This window comes from Chrysochloris asiatica, unplaced genomic scaffold, assembly GCF_000296735.1.
Source record: "Chrysochloris asiatica unplaced genomic scaffold, ChrAsi1.0 scaffold00015, whole genome shotgun sequence".
Lineage (NCBI taxonomy): Eukaryota > Metazoa > Chordata > Mammalia > Afrosoricida > Chrysochloridae > Chrysochloris > Chrysochloris asiatica.
In genome coordinates this window covers 27362721-27382741 of record NW_006408533.1, presented here as the reverse complement: position 1 = coordinate 27382741, position 20021 = coordinate 27362721, and the positions used below count along the sequence as shown (strand labels likewise).

The following is a 20021-nucleotide window of genomic DNA, read 5'->3' as shown; positions in this document are numbered from 1 at the left end:
TAATCTATATTTAATCTCTAAAATTCATAAGTAAAATGTTTTTCAGCATGTCATTTTAAAAAAACTGAACTGTCTTTAAAGATAAGCAATGTGATAGTTTAGTATTGGAGTCCTGGTGTGGTGCTGTGGGTTAATGTGCTGGACTGCAAAGTTGGTTTGAACTGCAAGGTTGGTGGTTCAAGCTAACCAGCCACTCCTCCAAAACCCTATACATGGACACTATGATTCAGAACAGACTCAATAGCACTTAACAACAACAGCATTGTTTCTTTATATCTAAATTCCACACACCTAATTTTGAAAATTCCTACCGAAAATATTAATTCTTATCATTTGTCTGCTTCGATCTTTTCATTTGATTCATGCTATGAATTGGCTTTACAGAGTTAAATTACAGAGCAAGATTGTTCTTTTGCTGCAGGCAGAATTCACAGCTATGAGGGAGCAGTATATGCGAGGTGGAGAAGGTTTCATCATCTGCTACTCCATCACTGACCGCCAGTCATTCCAGGAGGCAGCCAAGTTTAAAGAACTCATTTTCCAGGTCCGCCACACCTATGAAATTCCTCTGGTGCTGGTGGGCAACAAAATTGACCTGGAACATTTCCGCCAGGTGAGTGCCAATTTATCTGTTAGCTTGTATCTTTTCTTCTTAGCATACATAGTGTCAAGGATGGCTGTTTCAAGCTTCAGATTGAGAATTTTGAGAAAGAAACCATACACATGGTTTTTGCAGAAATCTTTGTGCACTTTTGGTAGATTGTATTTCCAGAGTTGGCTATCACACTCTCTCCTATTCCACATGCTATTTTGATGTGTCCTTACCATTTCCTCATCAGAAATATCATGTATTTTTCCTATTCCCTTGGACCTTTGCTAGACCTGTGATTGTTTTAACAAGGAGGGTGTGATAAAAGCGGTATGTAACTTCTGTGACTGATCTTTAACAGTTATGCATTTTCTGCCTTTAACACTTGAAATGCTTGTCCCTGGTGTCCAGTCACCATGTAAAGAAATCTAAGCTTACCATATGGAAAAAAACCTGTCCCCAGCAAGACACCACACTGATTGTTGAAGCCACTTGGATGTCCTTGCTCCAGGTGCTATCTAATTATAGTCTCATATGGTACTCTAGCCCATACCACATAAAACAGGAGAATCTCTTAGCTTTGTCTTACCTGCATTTCTGACTCACAGAGCTATGCGTAAATAAAATGATTCTTGTTATAAACCTTAACATATTTAAGTAATTTGTTACACATGACTAGATATAAAAGAGGCTCTGGTATAATGGTTACAGCACTCAACTGCTAACTGAAAGGTTGGTGGTTAGAAATTGCTAGTGGCTGCACAGGGGGACAGACCCGGTAATCTGTTCCCATTAAGATTGTTGTTGTTGTGGTGTGCCGTGGAGTCAGTTCTGACTTATAGCGACCATGTACAGGGTTTCCTAGGCTGTGGAAAACCTCATCTTTCTCCCGCGGAACAGCTGGTAGTTTCGAACTGTTGTCCCTGAGGCTCACAGCCCGATTCGTAACCACTAAATCATACGGCAGGTCTAGTTTGTCCTATGTGGCATCCTGGTGTGGCGCTGTAGGATAGGCACTTGACCACAAGGTTGATTTGAAATGCAAGGTCGGAGGTTCAAACTCAACATCCACTTCTTGAAAACTCTATACAAGGTCATTAGGAGTTGGAACTGACTCAATGGCACTTAGCAACAACAACAACAACAAAGTCAACCTATCGGGTTGCTATGAGTCAGAGTTGACTACATTGCATTCATAGAACAATAGAGAAAATAATACAGGAAACCTTCTTCTTTCCAGAGTCAGGTTGAACCTACAACCAGAAATAACTCCTGTATGCCTTTGTTATTATTGTTATGTATCATTGGGTACATTCCGATTCATAGTGAATCCAGGTACCACAGAATGAAACTGAGCTGGGCTCTGCACCCTCCTCACTTGTGTTGCTATGTTTGAGTCCATTGTTACAGTCACTTTGTCAAGCCATATCATTTTGGGTCTTCCTCTTTTTGCCGACCTTTATTTTACCAAGCATGATGTCCTTCTCTAGAGAATGATCCCTACTGATGACACATACAAAGCCTTTCCATCCTCCCATCTAATGAACATTCTGACAACACTACTTCCAAGACACATTTGTTCACTCTTCTGAAATTCCATGATCTAGTCAACATTCTCTATCAATATTATAATTCAAGTGCATCAATTATTCTTCAGTCTTCTTTATTTATTAACCATATTTTACTTCACAAAGTTCATAGAAAAACTCCATTATCTTTTAGCTACATTTTTCTATGAACTTTTTGAAATCTTCTTGTGCCTTGGGCTAGGTGTACCTTAATCATCAAGGTAACTATTTTAGCTTTTAATCTATGCCTTTAATCTACTTCAATCTGTCTCTCTTGTACTATTGGATTCCTCCAGTGGTCTCACAATTTATTCAAACAAAATCAATAAGGTAGAAACCATGTCTAGTTGAGGCTCTGATCTACTAGTAGAATTCACATAGTTCCTTGCAGTTTGCACTCATCTGGTTAGATGCTACTCCTTGAGCAGAACCTAATGGGCAATCTATGATGGCCTTCTGATACCCCTGCTTGATAATTATACTTCACTTTTCCTTGCTAAACCTGAAGAAACTAAAAGAGAAAATCTGTTCAGGGTCAGACATGTCCTCTCAACATTCTATTGTTGTGACTCACATTGTATAAAGTTACATTTCTGAGAACTTTTGTGAAAATCAAAGTTTGGTAAATTAGTTTTTAAAAATCCAATGGCTTAATTATAGTTCAAGCTGCTTCATCTTTGTTTGCATTGACATTAAATTCAAACTGGCTTCTAATAGCACATGCTACTCTTGCTAATGATGTATTTTTAATCTGCTTAAAGTGGCTTTTTAATAAACTTTGTGCAAAGGTAAGTATCTTCTCTAAATGAAACAATTCTCTCTTGTATTTTATAAATGTGGACTTCCATTATCTTTTGTGCTCTACATTTTCTTAAAGTAAAAAGATTTCCTATAGCAACAATAGAGTCCTGGGGTGATGCCATAAGATAAGCACTCTACATTATGCTCAGTTTGAACTGCAAAGTTGTTGGTTCAAATATACCAGCTGCTCCTCAGAAACCCTCTACAGGGTCGCTGTGAGTTGGAACCGACTTGATGGCACTTAACAACAAAATAGCACCCATATATATAACAGTATGATTAAATGACCACATGGAAGCACTGTGATTTAGTGCAATGCATTTTTGTATTGTTTTTTGTTGCTTCAGTGATTATATGATCACTTCTGTTGCACTTTTTAAAAATTCCTGGAGAACAAATCCCTCTGATTGGTTGCCAGAAGAACTTTATGTAATGCTGAGAAAGATGGTAAATTTGACAGTATTGGGAAGTCCAGCTCCTTTTTCAGGCGAAACCTAGCCAGTATTGCTCTAGAATTTGCTCTCTACGATTCCAACACCAACTAACGTTTCCCATTTCCTCAGTCTCCTGGTCCTTTATGCAACCATCTGCTTTCCTAAGCTGGAAGGTGGTCCTTAGTATCTCATTAAGAAATGTTCAACAGGACCTCTATCCCTGCCTGGTAATTAGCTATACCTTTCAGATAATCAAAGTAATCCTAGTGTTGCACTGGTTAAGTACTCACCAGAAGGTTGGTGGTTTGAATCCATCAGTAGTAGCTCTGTTGTTGTTGTTAAGTGCCATCGAGTCGATTCTAACCCATAGTGACCCTGTATAGGGTTTCCAAGGAGCAGACAGTGGTGAGCTTGGACCGCTGACCTTGAAGTTCAAATGAGTTTGCAGTCTGGCACGTTAACCCACAGCACCACACCAATATTCCTCAGTAACTCTGTAGGCTTCTGAAAAGATCAGAGCCTGTGGGACAGTTGGACTCTGCTGAGTCTGAGTCGAGTCTATAGTAGTAGGTTCAGGTTCTCAGTGAAGTGAATCACAACCATTATCAACGTCACTGAAACAGATGCAGGAAAGAGATTAAACTGAGCAATTTTGCAGATTTGACAGATTTTTGCTTTTAGATAAAAGCAAGTAAATAAGATAGCAAGTAAACAGAAAGTGCAAAAATCATGAAAAATAAAAATGTAGTCTTTTAAAAAGTGATCGTATACCAACATCTCCAATAATGAAGTGATGATGTATAAATTTGGCTTCTGGCTGTGGTGTTTATGATGGAAATAATTATTCATATAATTGTAGAGTGTTGTTTTCCTTTTCAAAGTGCTTTCAATTCACACTTTATGTTAATGTCATAACTGCCCTGTTTAGTTGTAAGACAGGTATTTTCAGGAAGAGGATATCTGAGAAGTAAGTATATGAGGATAGATAGAAATTGACTTTAATAAATTATCAAGTGACAAAATTAAGACTAAAACCTAGATCACATATTTTCAGCATGTCAATAGGTCTGTTTCTTCATCTAAAATAATAATAATAATAAGTGTAGACGTTAGCATCCAGATCCTCTACCATTCAAAGGACTTTGGTAAGAACTTCTAAAGCAATAAAGTTAAATTTCCAAAAACCCTGAAGGAAATCATGCCATTTCTTTTGTTTAACACTGAGAAACAGAGATGTAGATTTTTCCCTAAATAGCTCTTCTTCATTGTTCTACATTAAATGAGTTTGCAAGGGAAGAGGGTGATTAAAAAAAAAGATGTTTCTTATTGTATTTAGTAGAATGCCTTCATTCATAATATATTTTGGTGAATTCCAAGGTCATTACTAAAAAAATAGTACCTGATATTTACATCCTGATTCATCCCTATGAGCTAAAAATAATGAAGACCTTTGTTTAAATGCAATTTTCTTATTTAGGAACAATATTCATTTTATAATGACGGAAGGTGATGATGCACTCAGTTTAAAGTATACCAGGAATTTTACCTACATTATTTGATTTTATACTTACAATAAGCCCATGGAGTAGGCACCTTTGTGACATCTATTTGCATACAAGTCAACTGTAGTTTCTGTATGTTCAGCAACTTGCTCAATATCACAGGGCTAAAAAGACCTGTGAGATAAAACCAAGTCTGTTCTAACCCTAATTCTTACTAAATATCACTGTTGATCTGTTGGTCATTGTTATTTTAGCATAAATTCCAGTTTTATATCACCTTCAGGATCTTATCTTAGTAGACTCCCCAGGAAATATGAAACATAAGCAATTACATGTTATTGGCAAGTAAAATGTAGGCAGGAAAGATCAAAACAAGAATGTCTTGGGTATGCAGTAGGCAGTGCCATGTCCTAGACAAGTCACTAGTAGGTGGTATTTGCAGGGACAGGGCTGAGGAAAAGTAAGAATAAGGAAGGGAAGAAGTTCACAACAACTAAAAAGTGTTGTTTTCTAATCTGCTAAAAATGTTGTCCAAAAGTCATCCTATTTATTCTAAAGTCTTCCTTAATTCCCAGCCAACATCAGGTTCTTGTTCTCTATCACCATTTAGTATGTATTCTGCTATCACACTGGGGAGCAGAAGCAGGTAATTTCTGGATTTTGCTTTACCAAACCTTGGAACACTGTGTAGAACAAAAATGATGCTATGAATGGAATGCATTCCAAGGATTTGGGAGCTAGATTAGAAATATTTCATGTAAAATACATGGACCACCAACTGTTTTATCCCAAAGTAGCTCAATACTCAGTCTGATGTTTGAACACTAGGCTTTCAACAATCTGAGTAACTCATTGAGTGCTGACTTGGGATCGTGCTGCTACTGTGTGCTGTAGTCAATTCTGACTCATAGCAAACCTGTATAATGTTTCCAAGGTTGTAAATCTTCTGAGAGCTAAAAACCTTAAGGTTAGTAGCCTAACAAGTAACCCAATATGCTATCAGGGCTCCTCAATTTGGGATATTAAAGACTCTTGGAATCCTGATGTGATACTGTAGGATAAGCACTCATCACAAGGTTGGCTTGAACTGTAAGGTCAGAAATCCAGACTTACCATCCACTCCTCAGAAATCCTATATAGGGTTGCTATGGGTTGGAACCAACTCAACAGCGCTTAACAACAATATTTATTCTTTAGTATGATGTCTAACTTTTTTAAAAGTTTATTTTTTTACTGAGAGGGTCTGTATGAAAGTTAAGACCCCAGGGCCTCAGGATTAAGAAAACTAGCTTGTGTTTACAATGAACGAACTTAGCATCTACTTATCTCAACGATGGGCCTCAATATTTTTGAGGATGACACAGGACTGGACAGTGTTTCCTTCAGTTGTACACAGGATTGCTATACGTCAGAACAGACTCCAGGCCATCTAAAAGCAACAGCAACTTTCTCTACAGAGTGCTGGCAGCTGTGGAACAATGGAAGGACTGAGTAAATCAGTTCTTGTCCTCAAGTGATTCCCATTCTACTCAAAAAATCAAGACCTATGTTCATAAAGTAGGCAAAGGGACATATTAAATGGCAAAATTCAATGTGAAATAATGTCGTTGTCCATAAGTGCAATAGTTGTTGAAAACCAGAAAAGATAATGTGGGCAGTTTATTTGTGGAAGAAAAAAGACCAAAAGTAGATGCACCTTTAATTGTGGGAAAGAATCAGGTGGCTAGCAAGAATAAATCTAGAGTGGACAAAATGAATCTGTGGAGCCTTCAGTGTGCACAGGTGATAGACTGTGGCTGTGGGTCTGTCTAGCACTACAGACATATCAGACATCCTTAGAACCTTTTCATAAAGAGCACCTGTTTCAAAGACACATTAAATTAAAGAATTAGTGTGTAACAGAATATATTGAGAAATAAAGAAGTAGCACTTAATTTATCTTTGATCATTAGTATATTACATAATGTATGCAACTATTTTCCAAATCATGGGGATTCATTTTTTAAGGAAAAAAAAGGTTTGGTAATGTACCCCATTTTATCAGAATAGACATTCAAATTCAACTAATTACTTAGTCCTGTTTTTTTTTTTTTTTCTACATAACAGGCTTGCGGGTACAACCCTTAAACATTTGACTGCCTGCTAACCACAAGGTTAGGAGTTCACACCCACCCAGTTACTCCACAGGAGAAAGGCTGGCAAGCTGCTTTTATAAAGATTATCACCAAGAAAACCCTATGGAACTGTTCTGCTCTGTTCCATGGGGCTGTTATTAGTCAAAATCAACAGGACAGCACCAGGAGCACATCCTTCCCACAACATTTTTACTATATTATTATTGCCTTTAATTTTAAAAATGTGACTGCATTAACTCTATTTGAGATGGAAAACAAAACGAAATTTAGAGTCTTACATACTTGATGCTTTTGAGTTATGATGTTGGAGGAGAATATTGAAAGTGCCATGGGCTGCCAAAAGAACAAACAGATATACATTGGAAGAAATGTAGTCAGAATACTCCTTGGAGGCCAGGATGGCCAAACTTTGTCACTCATAATTTGGACATATTGTCAGAATGGACCAGTGGCTGGAGAAGGATATCATGTTTGGTATGGTGGAGGGTCAGAAAAAAAGAGGAAGACCCCCAGAGAAATGGGGCATAAAACATTTGTGTTCAAATACCCTTTCCTCACTGAAGAGAGTATTACTGATTAAACCCAGTTTTACTGGAACATTTGTGATATAAAGCAAAATTGTATTATTTATATCATACACTTAAAAAGAAGCCACCCCTCCTATACCAGTTTGCTAGACAATGGTGGCTTTTGTATTGCTGTTATACTGACATCTTTTTCACTGGTATTTAAAATAACAGGTTTCTCTGGAGCTCTGGAGTGAAACAGACTAGAATGAAGGAGAGATGGACCACTTCTGAAAGGTTGTTGTTGTTGTTGCTAAGTGCCCTTGATTAGGTTCTGACTCACAGCAACCCTGTATAGGGTTTTCTGAGGAGCATTTGGTGGGTTTGACTGTTAACCTGGTGGTTTGCAACCCAGTGCTTATTCTACAATGCCACATCCCACTGAAAACCTTATAAATAACAGCACAGATATAGTGCCAAAAGACAAGCCCCTTAGGGTGGAGGCACTCAAAAAAGAAAAGAGTTGTCTCCTCAAAGTACAGCTGACCTCAGTGACATGGATGGAACAAAGCTTTCAGGACCTTCTTGTTGATGGAGCATAATTCAAAATAAGAAGAAACCACTACAAATTTCCATTAATAATCAGAATGTGGATAAACCAAGTATGAATCAAAGAAAATTGGAAGTTATCATTAATGAAATATAATGCATAGAAATTGATATCCTAGTCATTAGTGGACTGAAAGGGTGTGATGCTGGACATTTTAAATTGGAATATCACATGGTTTATTCTACCTGAACAAAAACCTGAAGAGGAATGGCATCACATTCATCATCAAAAGAACATCTCAAGATTTATTTTGAAGTACAATGTTGTCTATGATACGATAATACTCATATGACTCCAAAGAAGACTGGTTAATATGACTATCACTGAACCAAGCACTAAAGTCAATGATGATGAAATTAAAGAATTCTACAAAATTCTTCAGTCTGAAATTAATCAAATGTGCAATCAAGATGCATTGATATTTACTGGTGATTGGAATGCCAAAGTTAGAAACAAAGAGAAAGAATCAGTGGTTGGACAATACAGCTGGGTTATAGAAACGATGCTAGAGATTGCATGATAGAATTTTGCAAGATCATTGGATTATTAATTGCAAATGCCTTTTTTGTGTACATAAAAGGTAACTGTACACATGGGCATCACAATATGGGATACACAGGAATCAAACTGACTACATTTAAGGGAAGAGTCCTGATGTGGTGCTGAGGCTTAATGTGCTGGACTGCAAGGCCGGTTTAAACTGCAAGGTTGTCAGTTCAAGCTCACCAGGTGCTCCTCAGAAACCTTATACAGGGCATCTGTGAATCAGAACTGACTCAACGGTACTTAGCAATAACAACATGGGATGATAAGATCGTGGAAGAATCAATGCATTTAAATTATGATTTGGTGAAGAATATTGAAAGTACCATGGACTACCAGAAGAACCAACAAATTTGTCTTGGCAAAAGAACAACCAGAATACATATTAGAAGCAAGGATGGAGACACTTAGTCTCTGGTACTTTGGCCATGTTGTTAGGAAGGATCAGTTCCTGGAGAAGATGGCATGTTTTGTAAAGATGCCATCAAAAAAGAGGGAAAAACTCCACAAGATGACTTGGCACAGTGACTGCAACAATGGCCTCTCACATAATAATCATGAGGATGACACAGGACTGGGCAGTGTTTTGTTCTGTTGTGCATAGGGTGCCTATGAGTCAGAACCTACTAGATGGCACCTAATAACAACAACATAAGAAAGAAATGGCCTTCCATTGGAAAGTCTCACATTGGAACAGATGTTGTGTCTGCTCAACTTGAACTGACATTGTAAATGTTCACTTTCCTTCCTTATTCAGATTGTGTTGCACTGAACTGTTTGAAATTCATGGATCATTGACTGCTTTTGTAAAATTGACAAGCCGATGAAGGATGGTGGAAATAAGATTGTTTCTTTTTAATGGACAAAGGAAGGAAATGTTGAATACGAATCATATTAGTTGCATGAAATGAAATCTAAGATAGCAAAATTGCTCTAAATTGATTTCTAATGATTTTTAAAGCTTTTATTGTGAAGATCACTCTAAGAATTTTTTTAAACCAATCACTTAAAAGGACAAAATATATATCAAATAATAGAAATTTTATATTTGTGAGTTTTTCCTCAACTTTCAATCAGTTTTCTGACTGTACTCATTAAATTGTTAGGTGGTAGTGCTTTGTGTAGGTATATTGAAGGAGCTCTGGTAGCGTAGTGGTTAGGAATCGGGCTGCGAACCTCACAGTCAGCAGTTCGAAACTACCAGCTGTTCCGCAGGAGAAAGATGAGGCTTTCTGCTCTCGTAAAGATTTACAGCCTCAGAAACCCTGTACAGGGTCACTATGAGTTGGAACCGACTCCACGGCACATAACAACACTGGAGACTCACATCAGTTCTGTGAACCTAAAGGAATGATTTTTACTGGTTGAATGCATTTTAAACACTCTGAAAGGGAAACACTTATGGTTTGGAAATTCGGATTTTTTTTGACGTCTCTGCATTATGAATTTAGGAAGCTACAGTATCATCTTGTTTTTGAACTTTTAGTTTTGAAAGAATGTTAGAGTCACAGTAGATTGCAAATAAATGATCGCAAAGTCCTCTGCACCCTGTGTTAACATCTTACATGACTAAGGAACATGCTCACATTCAAAATTGACATTGATTTAATCCTTAGAGCTTCTTAAATTTTCAACAGCTATACATGCAATTAAAGAGCTCTGGTAGCTTAGTGGTTGTGAGCCGGCCTGCTAGCCTCAAGGTCAGCAGTTTGAAACTATCAGCCATTCCGCGAAAGAAAGATAAGGCTTTCTGCTCTGTAAAGGTTTACCACGGAAACCTTATGCAGCATCTCTGTGAGTTGGAATCAACTCCATGGCGCATAACCACCACCATACATGCACATGATTGAGTGTGTGTATGTGTTTGTATGTAATATTATAGAAATTCTGTACAATGTTATTGCATATGTAACATGGATTGATTGGTATCATAATCAACTATGCCATCACCATAAAACGTTTTCATGTTATCCCTTACACTCAAATTTGCCATCTGTCTCCTCTCCATGTGAGTCTTTAACTCCTGAAAACCACTACCCCATTCTCCATCTCCTGGTGTGTGCTGTAGGATAAGCACTGAACTGGGAATCACAAGGTCAACAGTTCAATCCCACCAGTTGCTTCTCATAAACCCTATATTGGATTTTATGAGTCGGAGCTGACTTGACAGCACTTAATAATAACATAATTATTTTCTTTCCAAATTATTCCATACATGGAATCCTGTAATATGTATCCTTTTGAAATGGACTTTTTTTTTTCACACTCGGCATAATTTTCTTGAGATTCACCCAAGTTATTATGTGTATCACTATTTTGTATGTATTGGTTTGTTTATCCATTTGCCCTTTAAGTGACATTTGAGTATGTTCCAGGTTTTGGGCTATTATGAATTAAACTGCTATAAGCATTCATGGACAAGTTCCTGTGGAAAAAAAATAAGTAGTCAATACTGTGGGAGAAATGCCCAGGAGTACAATTGCCAGGTCATATGGTAATTCCATTTTTAACATTAAAAGAAATGAACCAAATATTTTCCAGAGCGACTATACTATTTTACATTCTTACTAGCAATTTATTATTGATGTTGTTAGGTACCTTTGAGTCAGTTCTGACTCACAGTGACCCTGTGTACAAATAAATAAACACTCCCCAGGCTCGGGCCACTCTCACAATTATCATTATGTTTGAGCCCACCAATGCAGCCACTGTGTCAATTGATCTCATTGAGGGTCTTCCTCTTTTTTTTTTGCTGACCCTCCACTTCACCAAACATTATGTCTTGGTCCAGGGATTGGTCCTTCCTGGTACTATGTCTGGAGTATGAGACGTGAATGAAGCCTGGCCATCCTGGCTTCCAAGAAGCATCCTGGCTGTACTTCTTTCAAAACAGATTTGTTTGCTCTTCTGGAAGTCAATTATGTACTCAGTATTCTTTGACAATACCATAATTCATATGCATCCATTTTTCTCCCATCTACCTTATTCTTTGGAGTCCTGGTATGGTGCTATATATAGGTTAATGCACCAGACTGCAATGAGATTTGAACTGCAAGGTCACTGGTTCAAGCTCACCAGTTGCTCCTCAGAAACACTACATAGGGTCACTATGGGTCAGAGCTGACTCAACAGCACATAACAACAACAACAGCAAATATTGGAGTGCAATCCATACTGAAAGCTGTGCTCTTGATCTTCATCAGTAAGTATTTCAGGTCCTCTTCACTTTCAGGAAGCAAGGTTGTATTATCTGCATGTTGCATGTTCTTAATGAGCTTTCCTGAAATTCTGATGTCATATTGTTATTCATAAAAACCAGCTTCTTGGATATCTACTCAGCACACAGACTGAACACATATGGTGAAAGGAGGCAACCCTGAAACACAACCTTCCTGATTTTAAACTATTCTATATCTCCTTGTTCTGTTCTAACAACTGCTTCCTGGTCTATGTACAGGTTCCTCACGAATACAATTAGGTGTTCTGGAACACCCATTCTTTGTAATGTTCAACATAGTTTGTTATTATCCACACTGTCAGATGCCTTTGCATAATCAATAAAGTACAAATAAACATCTTTCTGGTATTTTCTGCTTTCAACCAAGATCCATCTAATGTCAGTTATGATATCCCTTATTCCATGTCCTCTTTGGAATCTAGCTTGAATTTCTGGCAACCCTCTGTCAGTGTATTGCTATAATCATTTGTGAGTTATCTTCAGTAGAAGTTTATTTGCATGTGACATTAATGGCATTGCTTGATGATTTCTGCATTTCGTTGGATCACCTTTCTTTGGAAAAGACACAAATGGATCTCTTCCAATTGGTTGGCCAGGTAGCTGTCTTCAGGATTTCTTGGACTAGAAAATAAAGTGTCTGCAGGACAGGATTGCTTCTGTTTGTTGAAACAACTCAATTTGTATTGCATAAAGTCCTAGAGCCTTTTTTTGGCCAATGCCTTCAGTGCAGCTTTGACTTTTACCTTTAGTATCATTGGTTCCTCTGGAAATGGTTGAACATCAAGCAATTATTTTTGAAACAGTGACTGTGTGTTCCTTCGATTTTCTTTCGATGCTTCCTACATCGCTCAATATTTTATCCATAGTATGAGGCTTTCTGCTCCCAGAAAGATTTAAAGCCTCATAATTTCTATCCATAGTCACTATGTTGTTGTTGTTGTTGTTAAGTGCCGTCGAGTCAGTTCCGACCCATAGCGACCCTGTATAGGGTTTCCGAAGGTGTAAATCTTTACGGGAGTAGGAAGCCTCATCTTTCTCCCGCAGAGCAGCTGGTAGTTTCGACCCGCTGACCTTAAGGTTCGCAGCCCGATTCGTAACCACTACGCTACCGTTGGAATCAATTAAACAGCACTTAAAAACAACAATATTCTTCAAGATTGCAACTCAAGGTTTTCATTTTTTTATTCAGTTCTTTCAAGCACTTACTTCTTGTTGATGTTAGGTGTCATCCAGTCATTTCCAACTTATAACAACCTTGTGAACAACAGATCAAAACACTGACAAGTTCTGCACAATCCTCATAGTCTTGGTTAAACTTTAACCCATTGCTGCCACTGTGTTAATTCATCTCCTGGGGATTTAACTTTTTTCGCTAATCCTCCACTTTACCAAGCATGATGTATTGTCCTGATAATATGTCCGAAGTATGAAACATAAAATCTGGCCATCCTGATTTATAAGGAGCATTCGGACTGTACTTTTTCCAATGTCTTTTTTTGTTGTTGTTGTTGTTCTTCTGACAGTCCATGGTGCTTCTAATATTCTTCTCCAATACAATAACTCAACTGTATTAATTCTTCTATGGTCTCCATTATTCACTATCCAACTTTCACATGCATCTGAAACTACCGAAAATACCATGGGTTGAGTCAAATGCACCTCAGTCCTCAAATTGACAACGTTACTCTTGAACACTTTAAAGAGGCCTCAGGCAGCAGATTTGCCTACTGCAATGTAGTTTGATTTTTTTCATTGCTGTTATCATGAGTGCTGATGGTAGATCCCAGCAAAATGAAATTCTTGAAAACTTCAATATTTTCTTTATTTATCATTAGGTTATTTATTGGTCCAGTAGTGAGGAATATATTTTTTCTCTTTACATTGAAATGCAACCCATATAGAAGGCTGTGGTCTCTGATCTTCATCAGTAAGTATTTTAAGTCATCTTTGCTTTCAGCAAGCAAGGTTGTATCATCTGCATATTGCAGGTTGTTATTGAGTTTTTCTCCAATCCTAATGCCACATTTTTCTTCATATAATACAGATTCTTGGATTCTTTGCTCAGCATACAGATTGAATAAGTATGGTGAGAAAATACAACTCTGGGACACACCTTTGCTGATTTTAAACCATTCAGTGTCTCCTTGTTCTTTTCAAATGAGTGCTCCTTGGTCCATATAAATGTGTCTCATGAGCACAATTAAGTGTTCTGGAATACTTATTTTCAACAGTGTCCGTACCTTGTTATGATTCACAGAGTTGAAAGTCTTGTTGTAGTCAGTAAACACACGTAAACATCTGGCTGTTATTCTCTGCTTTTAGCCCAAATCTATCTGACATCAACAATGATATTCCTCATTCCTCATCCTTGTCTGAATCCAGCTTGAATTTCTGGAAGTTCCCTGTCAAGGTTCTGTTGCAGCCAGATTGGAATTACCTTTAGCAAAATTTTATTTGCATGTGATATTAATGATTTTGTTCGATGTTTTCTGCATTCCATTGTGTCACATTTTTAGAATGGGCACAAATATGAATCTCTTCCAATCCAATAGCTAAGTAGCTATCTTTCTAATTTCTTGGCATAGATAAGTGAGTGCTTCTAGTACTGTATCAGTTTGTTGAAAGATTTCAGGTGATATTCCATCAATACTCAGAGCCTTGTTCTTTGCCAATGCTGTCAGTGCACCTTCGATTTCTTCCTTAAGAACCACTGAATCTTGATCACGTATATGCTATCACTTGAAATATTTGAATATCATCCATTTGTTTTTGGTAAAATGACTCTGTGTATTGCTTCCATCTTTGGATGCTTTTTGCATTATTCAATATTTTATCCATAGGAACCTTCAATATTAGAAATTGAGGCTTAAATTTCTTCTTTAATTTTTCAGCTTGAGAAATGTGGGGCATGGTCATCCCTTTTGGTTTTCTAACTCTAGGTGTTTGCACATTTTATTATACTTGACTTTGTCTTCTTGAGCTGCCATTCGAATATTTTGGTTCAGCCCTTTTACTTATCCATTTCTTCCATCTGTTTTAGCATCTTTATGCTGGAGAGCACATTTCAGAGTCTCCCCTTAGATCCATATTAGTCTTTTCCTTCTTTCTTGTGTTCTTAATGATATTTTGATTTCTTCTAGTATGATGTTCTTGATGTCATACTAGAACTCATCTGGTCTTTGGTAATGAGTGTCTAATGCATCTACTCTATTATTGAGACAATTTTTAATTTAAGGTGAGATATGTTCAAGGTGAAATTTTGACTACCTTGGATTTCTTTGATATTTCTTTAGCTTCAGCCTGAATTGTTTTTTATGAGCAATTGATAGCCTGTTCCACAGTCTACCCTGGCCTTGTCTAGGCTTATGATATGGTGCCTTTCCACCATCTTTTTCCACAGATGTAGTCAATTTGATTTCTGTATATGTCATCTGATGACTTTTGTGTATATAGTCATCTTTTATGTTGTTTAGAAAAGGTATTTGCAATGAACCAAGTTATTGATCTTGCAAAATTCTAAGAAGCAATCTCCAGCACCGTTTCCATCAACAAAGCCATATTTTCCAACTACTGGCCAATACAAGTCCATTTCAGCTCACTAATGCCTAGGAGATTAATCTTTATGCATTCCATTTTATTTTTGACAACTTCTAATTTTCCTAGTTTCATCATTCATACAATCTATATTCCAGTTATTAGTGGTGTTATAGTGTTGCAGACCGTGAAGGCCTGGTCAGAGGTTCGAGGCCCTATAGACCCGAGTGTAACAGATCTAGCCACCTGGCAGTTTAATAACAAATTATTTTTAATCTTAATATCCAGTTATGTTTTATTAATTGCAGACATGAAGCCCTTGATATACACAGATAAATGTAATATTTTCCTAAAAGCCAAGACTGTAAAATTCCAAACAGACAAAGTTCTTCCCTCAGAGAATTCATTCAAGGTAAATTGGGTGGCTCCCTGGTCAGTTCCAAGGACAATAGGAATGCCCTCCCTAAAGTGTTTCCAGGTGCTGCCTATTCACACAGGCGCCTCTTTTCCTGAAGAACCTGGGCTGGGCAGCCAACATAATAGGAATCTTCTGGATCCTCCCTTTCCTCCCTCCATTTGAGGCTAGGTGCTAAAAGGTATGTTAATTAAGCTTGAGAAACCAAGTTTCGGTTGTGAGATTCGAACCTGCGAAGTATGATGTAAAGTTGCCTAAATGTCTGGAAAAATAAGATTGACAGCTGTACCTTGTCTTAGTCCCTCCTAGCTTTGTGTAAAGTACCTCCCCTAAATAAAAGGAAGGCGCAGAATGAATCCAGGTGCATTACGACTGGCAAGGCATGCGTTACAGCATGCAGGGGGCACAGTCCAGCCTTGCAACCATACTGCTTGTTTAGCTAAGATGTTTACTATGCAGGATATTACGGCCTTCGTGGCTGAGATGTTTGCAATGCAGGATCTGCCTGATGCCAGTCCAGCATTCACTCGGGTTTCGGAGGGCCTCTTTGTCTCTATCTTTGCGTCTCTGTGTCTCTTTTGCTATCTCTATCGCTGCTGGATCTACCCTCCTTGTGAACCAAACACTCGTGAACAACACAACTATGTCGAGGCAAGTCCCCGACATTATAGCTGTTTCTCAGAGCTAATGATACTAAAGGAAGAAGTCCAAGGTGCATTGAAGGAATTGGCAAAGAACAAGGCTCCAGGAATTAGGAGGACAACTATCTGGCCAACTGATTGGAAGAGATCCATATTTGTGCACATCCCAAAGAGAGGTGACACAACAGAATGCAGAAATCATTGGACAATCTCTTTGATATCCCATGTGAGTAAAGTTTTACTAAAGGTGATACAGAAATGGCTGCATGATACATTAACAGAGAAACTCCAGAGGTTCAAGCAAGATTCAGAAGAGGCCTTGGAATGAGGGATATCATTGCTGATGTCCAATGGATCTTGGCTGAAAGCAGAGAATACCAGAAAGATGTTTACCTGTACTTTATTGACAATGCAAATGCTTTCAATTATGTGGATCATGACAAGCTATGGACAACATTGCAAAGTATGAGTATTCCTGAACACTTAATTGTGCTTATGAGGAATCTGTACATGGACCAAGAGGCAGTTGTTTGAACAGAACATGGGAACACTGCATGGTTTCAAATTAAGAAATGTGTTCGACAGGGTTGTATTCTTTAACCATACATATTCAACCTGTATGCTGAGCAAATAGTCTGAGAAGCTGAGTTATAGGAAGAAAAATGTGGCATACAACCTTGCTTGCTGAAAGTGAAGAGGAATTAAAATACTTACTGATGAAGATCAAAGCCACAACCTTTGGTATGGATTGCATCTCAATGTAAAGAAACAAAAATCCTCAGTACTGGACCAATAAACAACCTTCTTATCAATGGAGAAAAGATTGAAGTTGTCAAGGACTTCATTCTTCTTTGATCAACCATTAACACTCATGGAAACAGCAGTCAAGAAATCAAACAACATATTGCCTTAGACAAATCAACTGCACAAGACCTTTTTAAAGTGTTGACGAACAAAGATGTCAGCTTGAAGACTAAGGTGCACCTGACCCAAGCCCTGCTATTTTCAGTAACCTCATATGCATGTGAACACAGACAGTGAATAAGGAAGACCGTAGAAGAATTCATGCATTTGAGTTGTGGTGTTGGAGGAAAATGTGAAAGTACCATAGACTACCAAAAAAACACATAGATCTGTGTTGGAAGAATTGCAGCCAGAGTGCTCCTTGGAGACCAGAATGGTCAAACTTCGTCTCTTATACTTTGGATAATAGTTTCAGGAGGGAGCAGTCCCTGGAGAAGGATATCATGTTTGGTAGAGTAAAGGGTCAGAGAAAAATAGGAAGAACCCCAGTGAGATGATTGGCAAAGTGACAAACAACATCAATGGGCTCAAGAATGGCAACAATTTTGAGGTTGGTCCAGGACCGGACAGTATTTCATTCTGTTGTGCATAGGGTCACTATAAGTTGGTACTAACTCAATGGCACCTAACAACTACAATAACATAGCTGTTTCTCTTATTTTGAGTTTGCCCTATCAATACATGAAGGTCCCAATGCAAATAAATAATGTTGTCATCCCTTGTTCTTTCCTTTAACATAGTCTACAAATATAACAGCGTCATGACCCATTTAAACATGGTCCTTCTCATCTTTCAAGCTAAATATTTTTCAGCAATCCTCATCACTTCAGTTTTAAACTCTCACCACACTTAACCATTTTCTGATCACTGAACAGCACACAATGATGTGTCCTTGCTGAATCACTACACTTAATAGTTTTGCACTTTACACACTGTATGCATTTGCTTATATATTGTACTTTAGATTTTTGCACTTGACAGTCACTGTGTTTTTTTATAAATAGAAGATTGGTGGCAACCTACATCACAAGTCTATCGGCGCCATTTTCTCAACAGCATGAGCTCACCGTGAGTCTCTGAGTCACATTTTGATAATTTTCACAATATTTTAAATTCTTTTCATTATGCTACTCTAAACTTAATAGACTAGTGTCTATTGGAAACAGAGCTTTTATATGCATGGGAAACCAAAGATGTTTGTGGTTTACTGCTTTGCAATATTTGCCTTTTTGTGGTGTTCTGGAACCAAAACTGCAATATCATCAAGGTGTGTTTGTAAATCTGCCTACACGGTTCTTTTGTGCACTTGATAGAGGAAGAAACTAGATGACATAAAAACAAAAATAAAGATTGTTTTCTGAAGGAAGTTTTTTTTTTTAATTAAGAGAGAACAGATTTTTATTTTTATTTTTAATGATACACAAGTCAGTGAAAATAGGAATGAAACAAAATTTGAGACAAGCACCCTATAACATAGCACTGTACTAAGAGAAGACCATTTTGAAATAAATAAGTGCCTACTCTAAAAGCTCCCAAAATTGAAGATGATGATGGAAAAATTGAGAGATCAAGACCTAAAAATGGCAGAGAGCTTGGTCTAGTAAGGACTTTGAATATAATATTGTTGTTGTTAAGTGCTGTTGAGTTGATTCCAACCAACAGCGACCCTGTGTAGGGTTTCCAAGGAGGAGCTGGTGAGCTTGAACCACTGACCTTGCAGTTCAAATGACTGCAGTCTGACACATTAGCCCATAGTGTCACACCAGGACTCAGAATATATTATAAGAGACTGGAAATAATTGCAAAAGTTACATTGCTTTCACTAGTTGGTCTCTAAATGGAGGAAACAGCCATTTTCATAATAGTTAACCAAAGCCTAGAACAGGCAAGTCAGGTTTTGAAACATATTTTCTACACATAGCAATGAATGATTTAAGTCATGTATTTCCAATCTATCAATATTGACATAATAATAACAATAATCTGCAGTTAAAATGATCATTAGGTGCAATAGTACAGAAGATAGAAAGGAGGTGGGCTTTCTTCAAGAATAAAGCAATAAACTCAGAAACATAGTTGGAGTTTTTAAGTATATATTGCTACTGTTTATTTAAATTAAGATTTAAGACTGTATCTTCTAAAATTTATTTTCATTAGCAAGAGTCAGAGAATGAAAACCTTGTTCTTATAATCAAAGAGGGCATTTCTTAGAAAGAAACTCACATAGCTGTAAATAACATTAATGCAATGTTATTTTAGCAGTTTTATGAATCTATTTGGCTGCATATCAGTATTATATGTGCATGTGTAGAACTGAGAAATTATGAGTCACATATTTGGTTTTTATTTTGAAAATAAAAGAAAGAAATCTTGTGTTATTTGTTCCCTGCCTGATGACAGATAGCAGCCGAATAATAATCAGAGCACATAACTGCGGATATAATAGGAGCTCAGACTGTCTGAGACGCTTCCTCTTTAGAACTGAATCAACGTAGTCAATGTTGGGGAGTCACATTTTCATTTCCAAGGGAGAGAATAGCCTTAAAATGAGCAAAATGCTCTCTGGAGAAGCTATGTCTAAGCAGGTGTGTATATATATACCACCACTGGTAACGTAGTGGTTACGAATTGGGCTGCAAACCTCAAGGTCAGCAGATTGAAACTACCAGCTGTTCCGCCAAAGAAAGATGAGGCTTTCTGC

The 20021-nt window shown here is 37.6% G+C and overlaps 1 protein-coding gene across 1 annotated transcript in view; it reads left to right on the top strand.

The window, feature by feature from the left end:
• RIT2 (Ras-like without CAAX 2) overlaps window positions 1–20021 on the top strand; it is a 619156-nt gene that overhangs the window by 289629 nt on the left and 309506 nt on the right. Inside the window, exon 6 of the mRNA XM_006835097.1 lies at window positions 422–613. Within this exon, the coding sequence (XP_006835160.1) occupies window positions 422–613 (192 nt within the window). The remainder of the gene's footprint in view (window positions 1–421; window positions 614–20021) is intronic.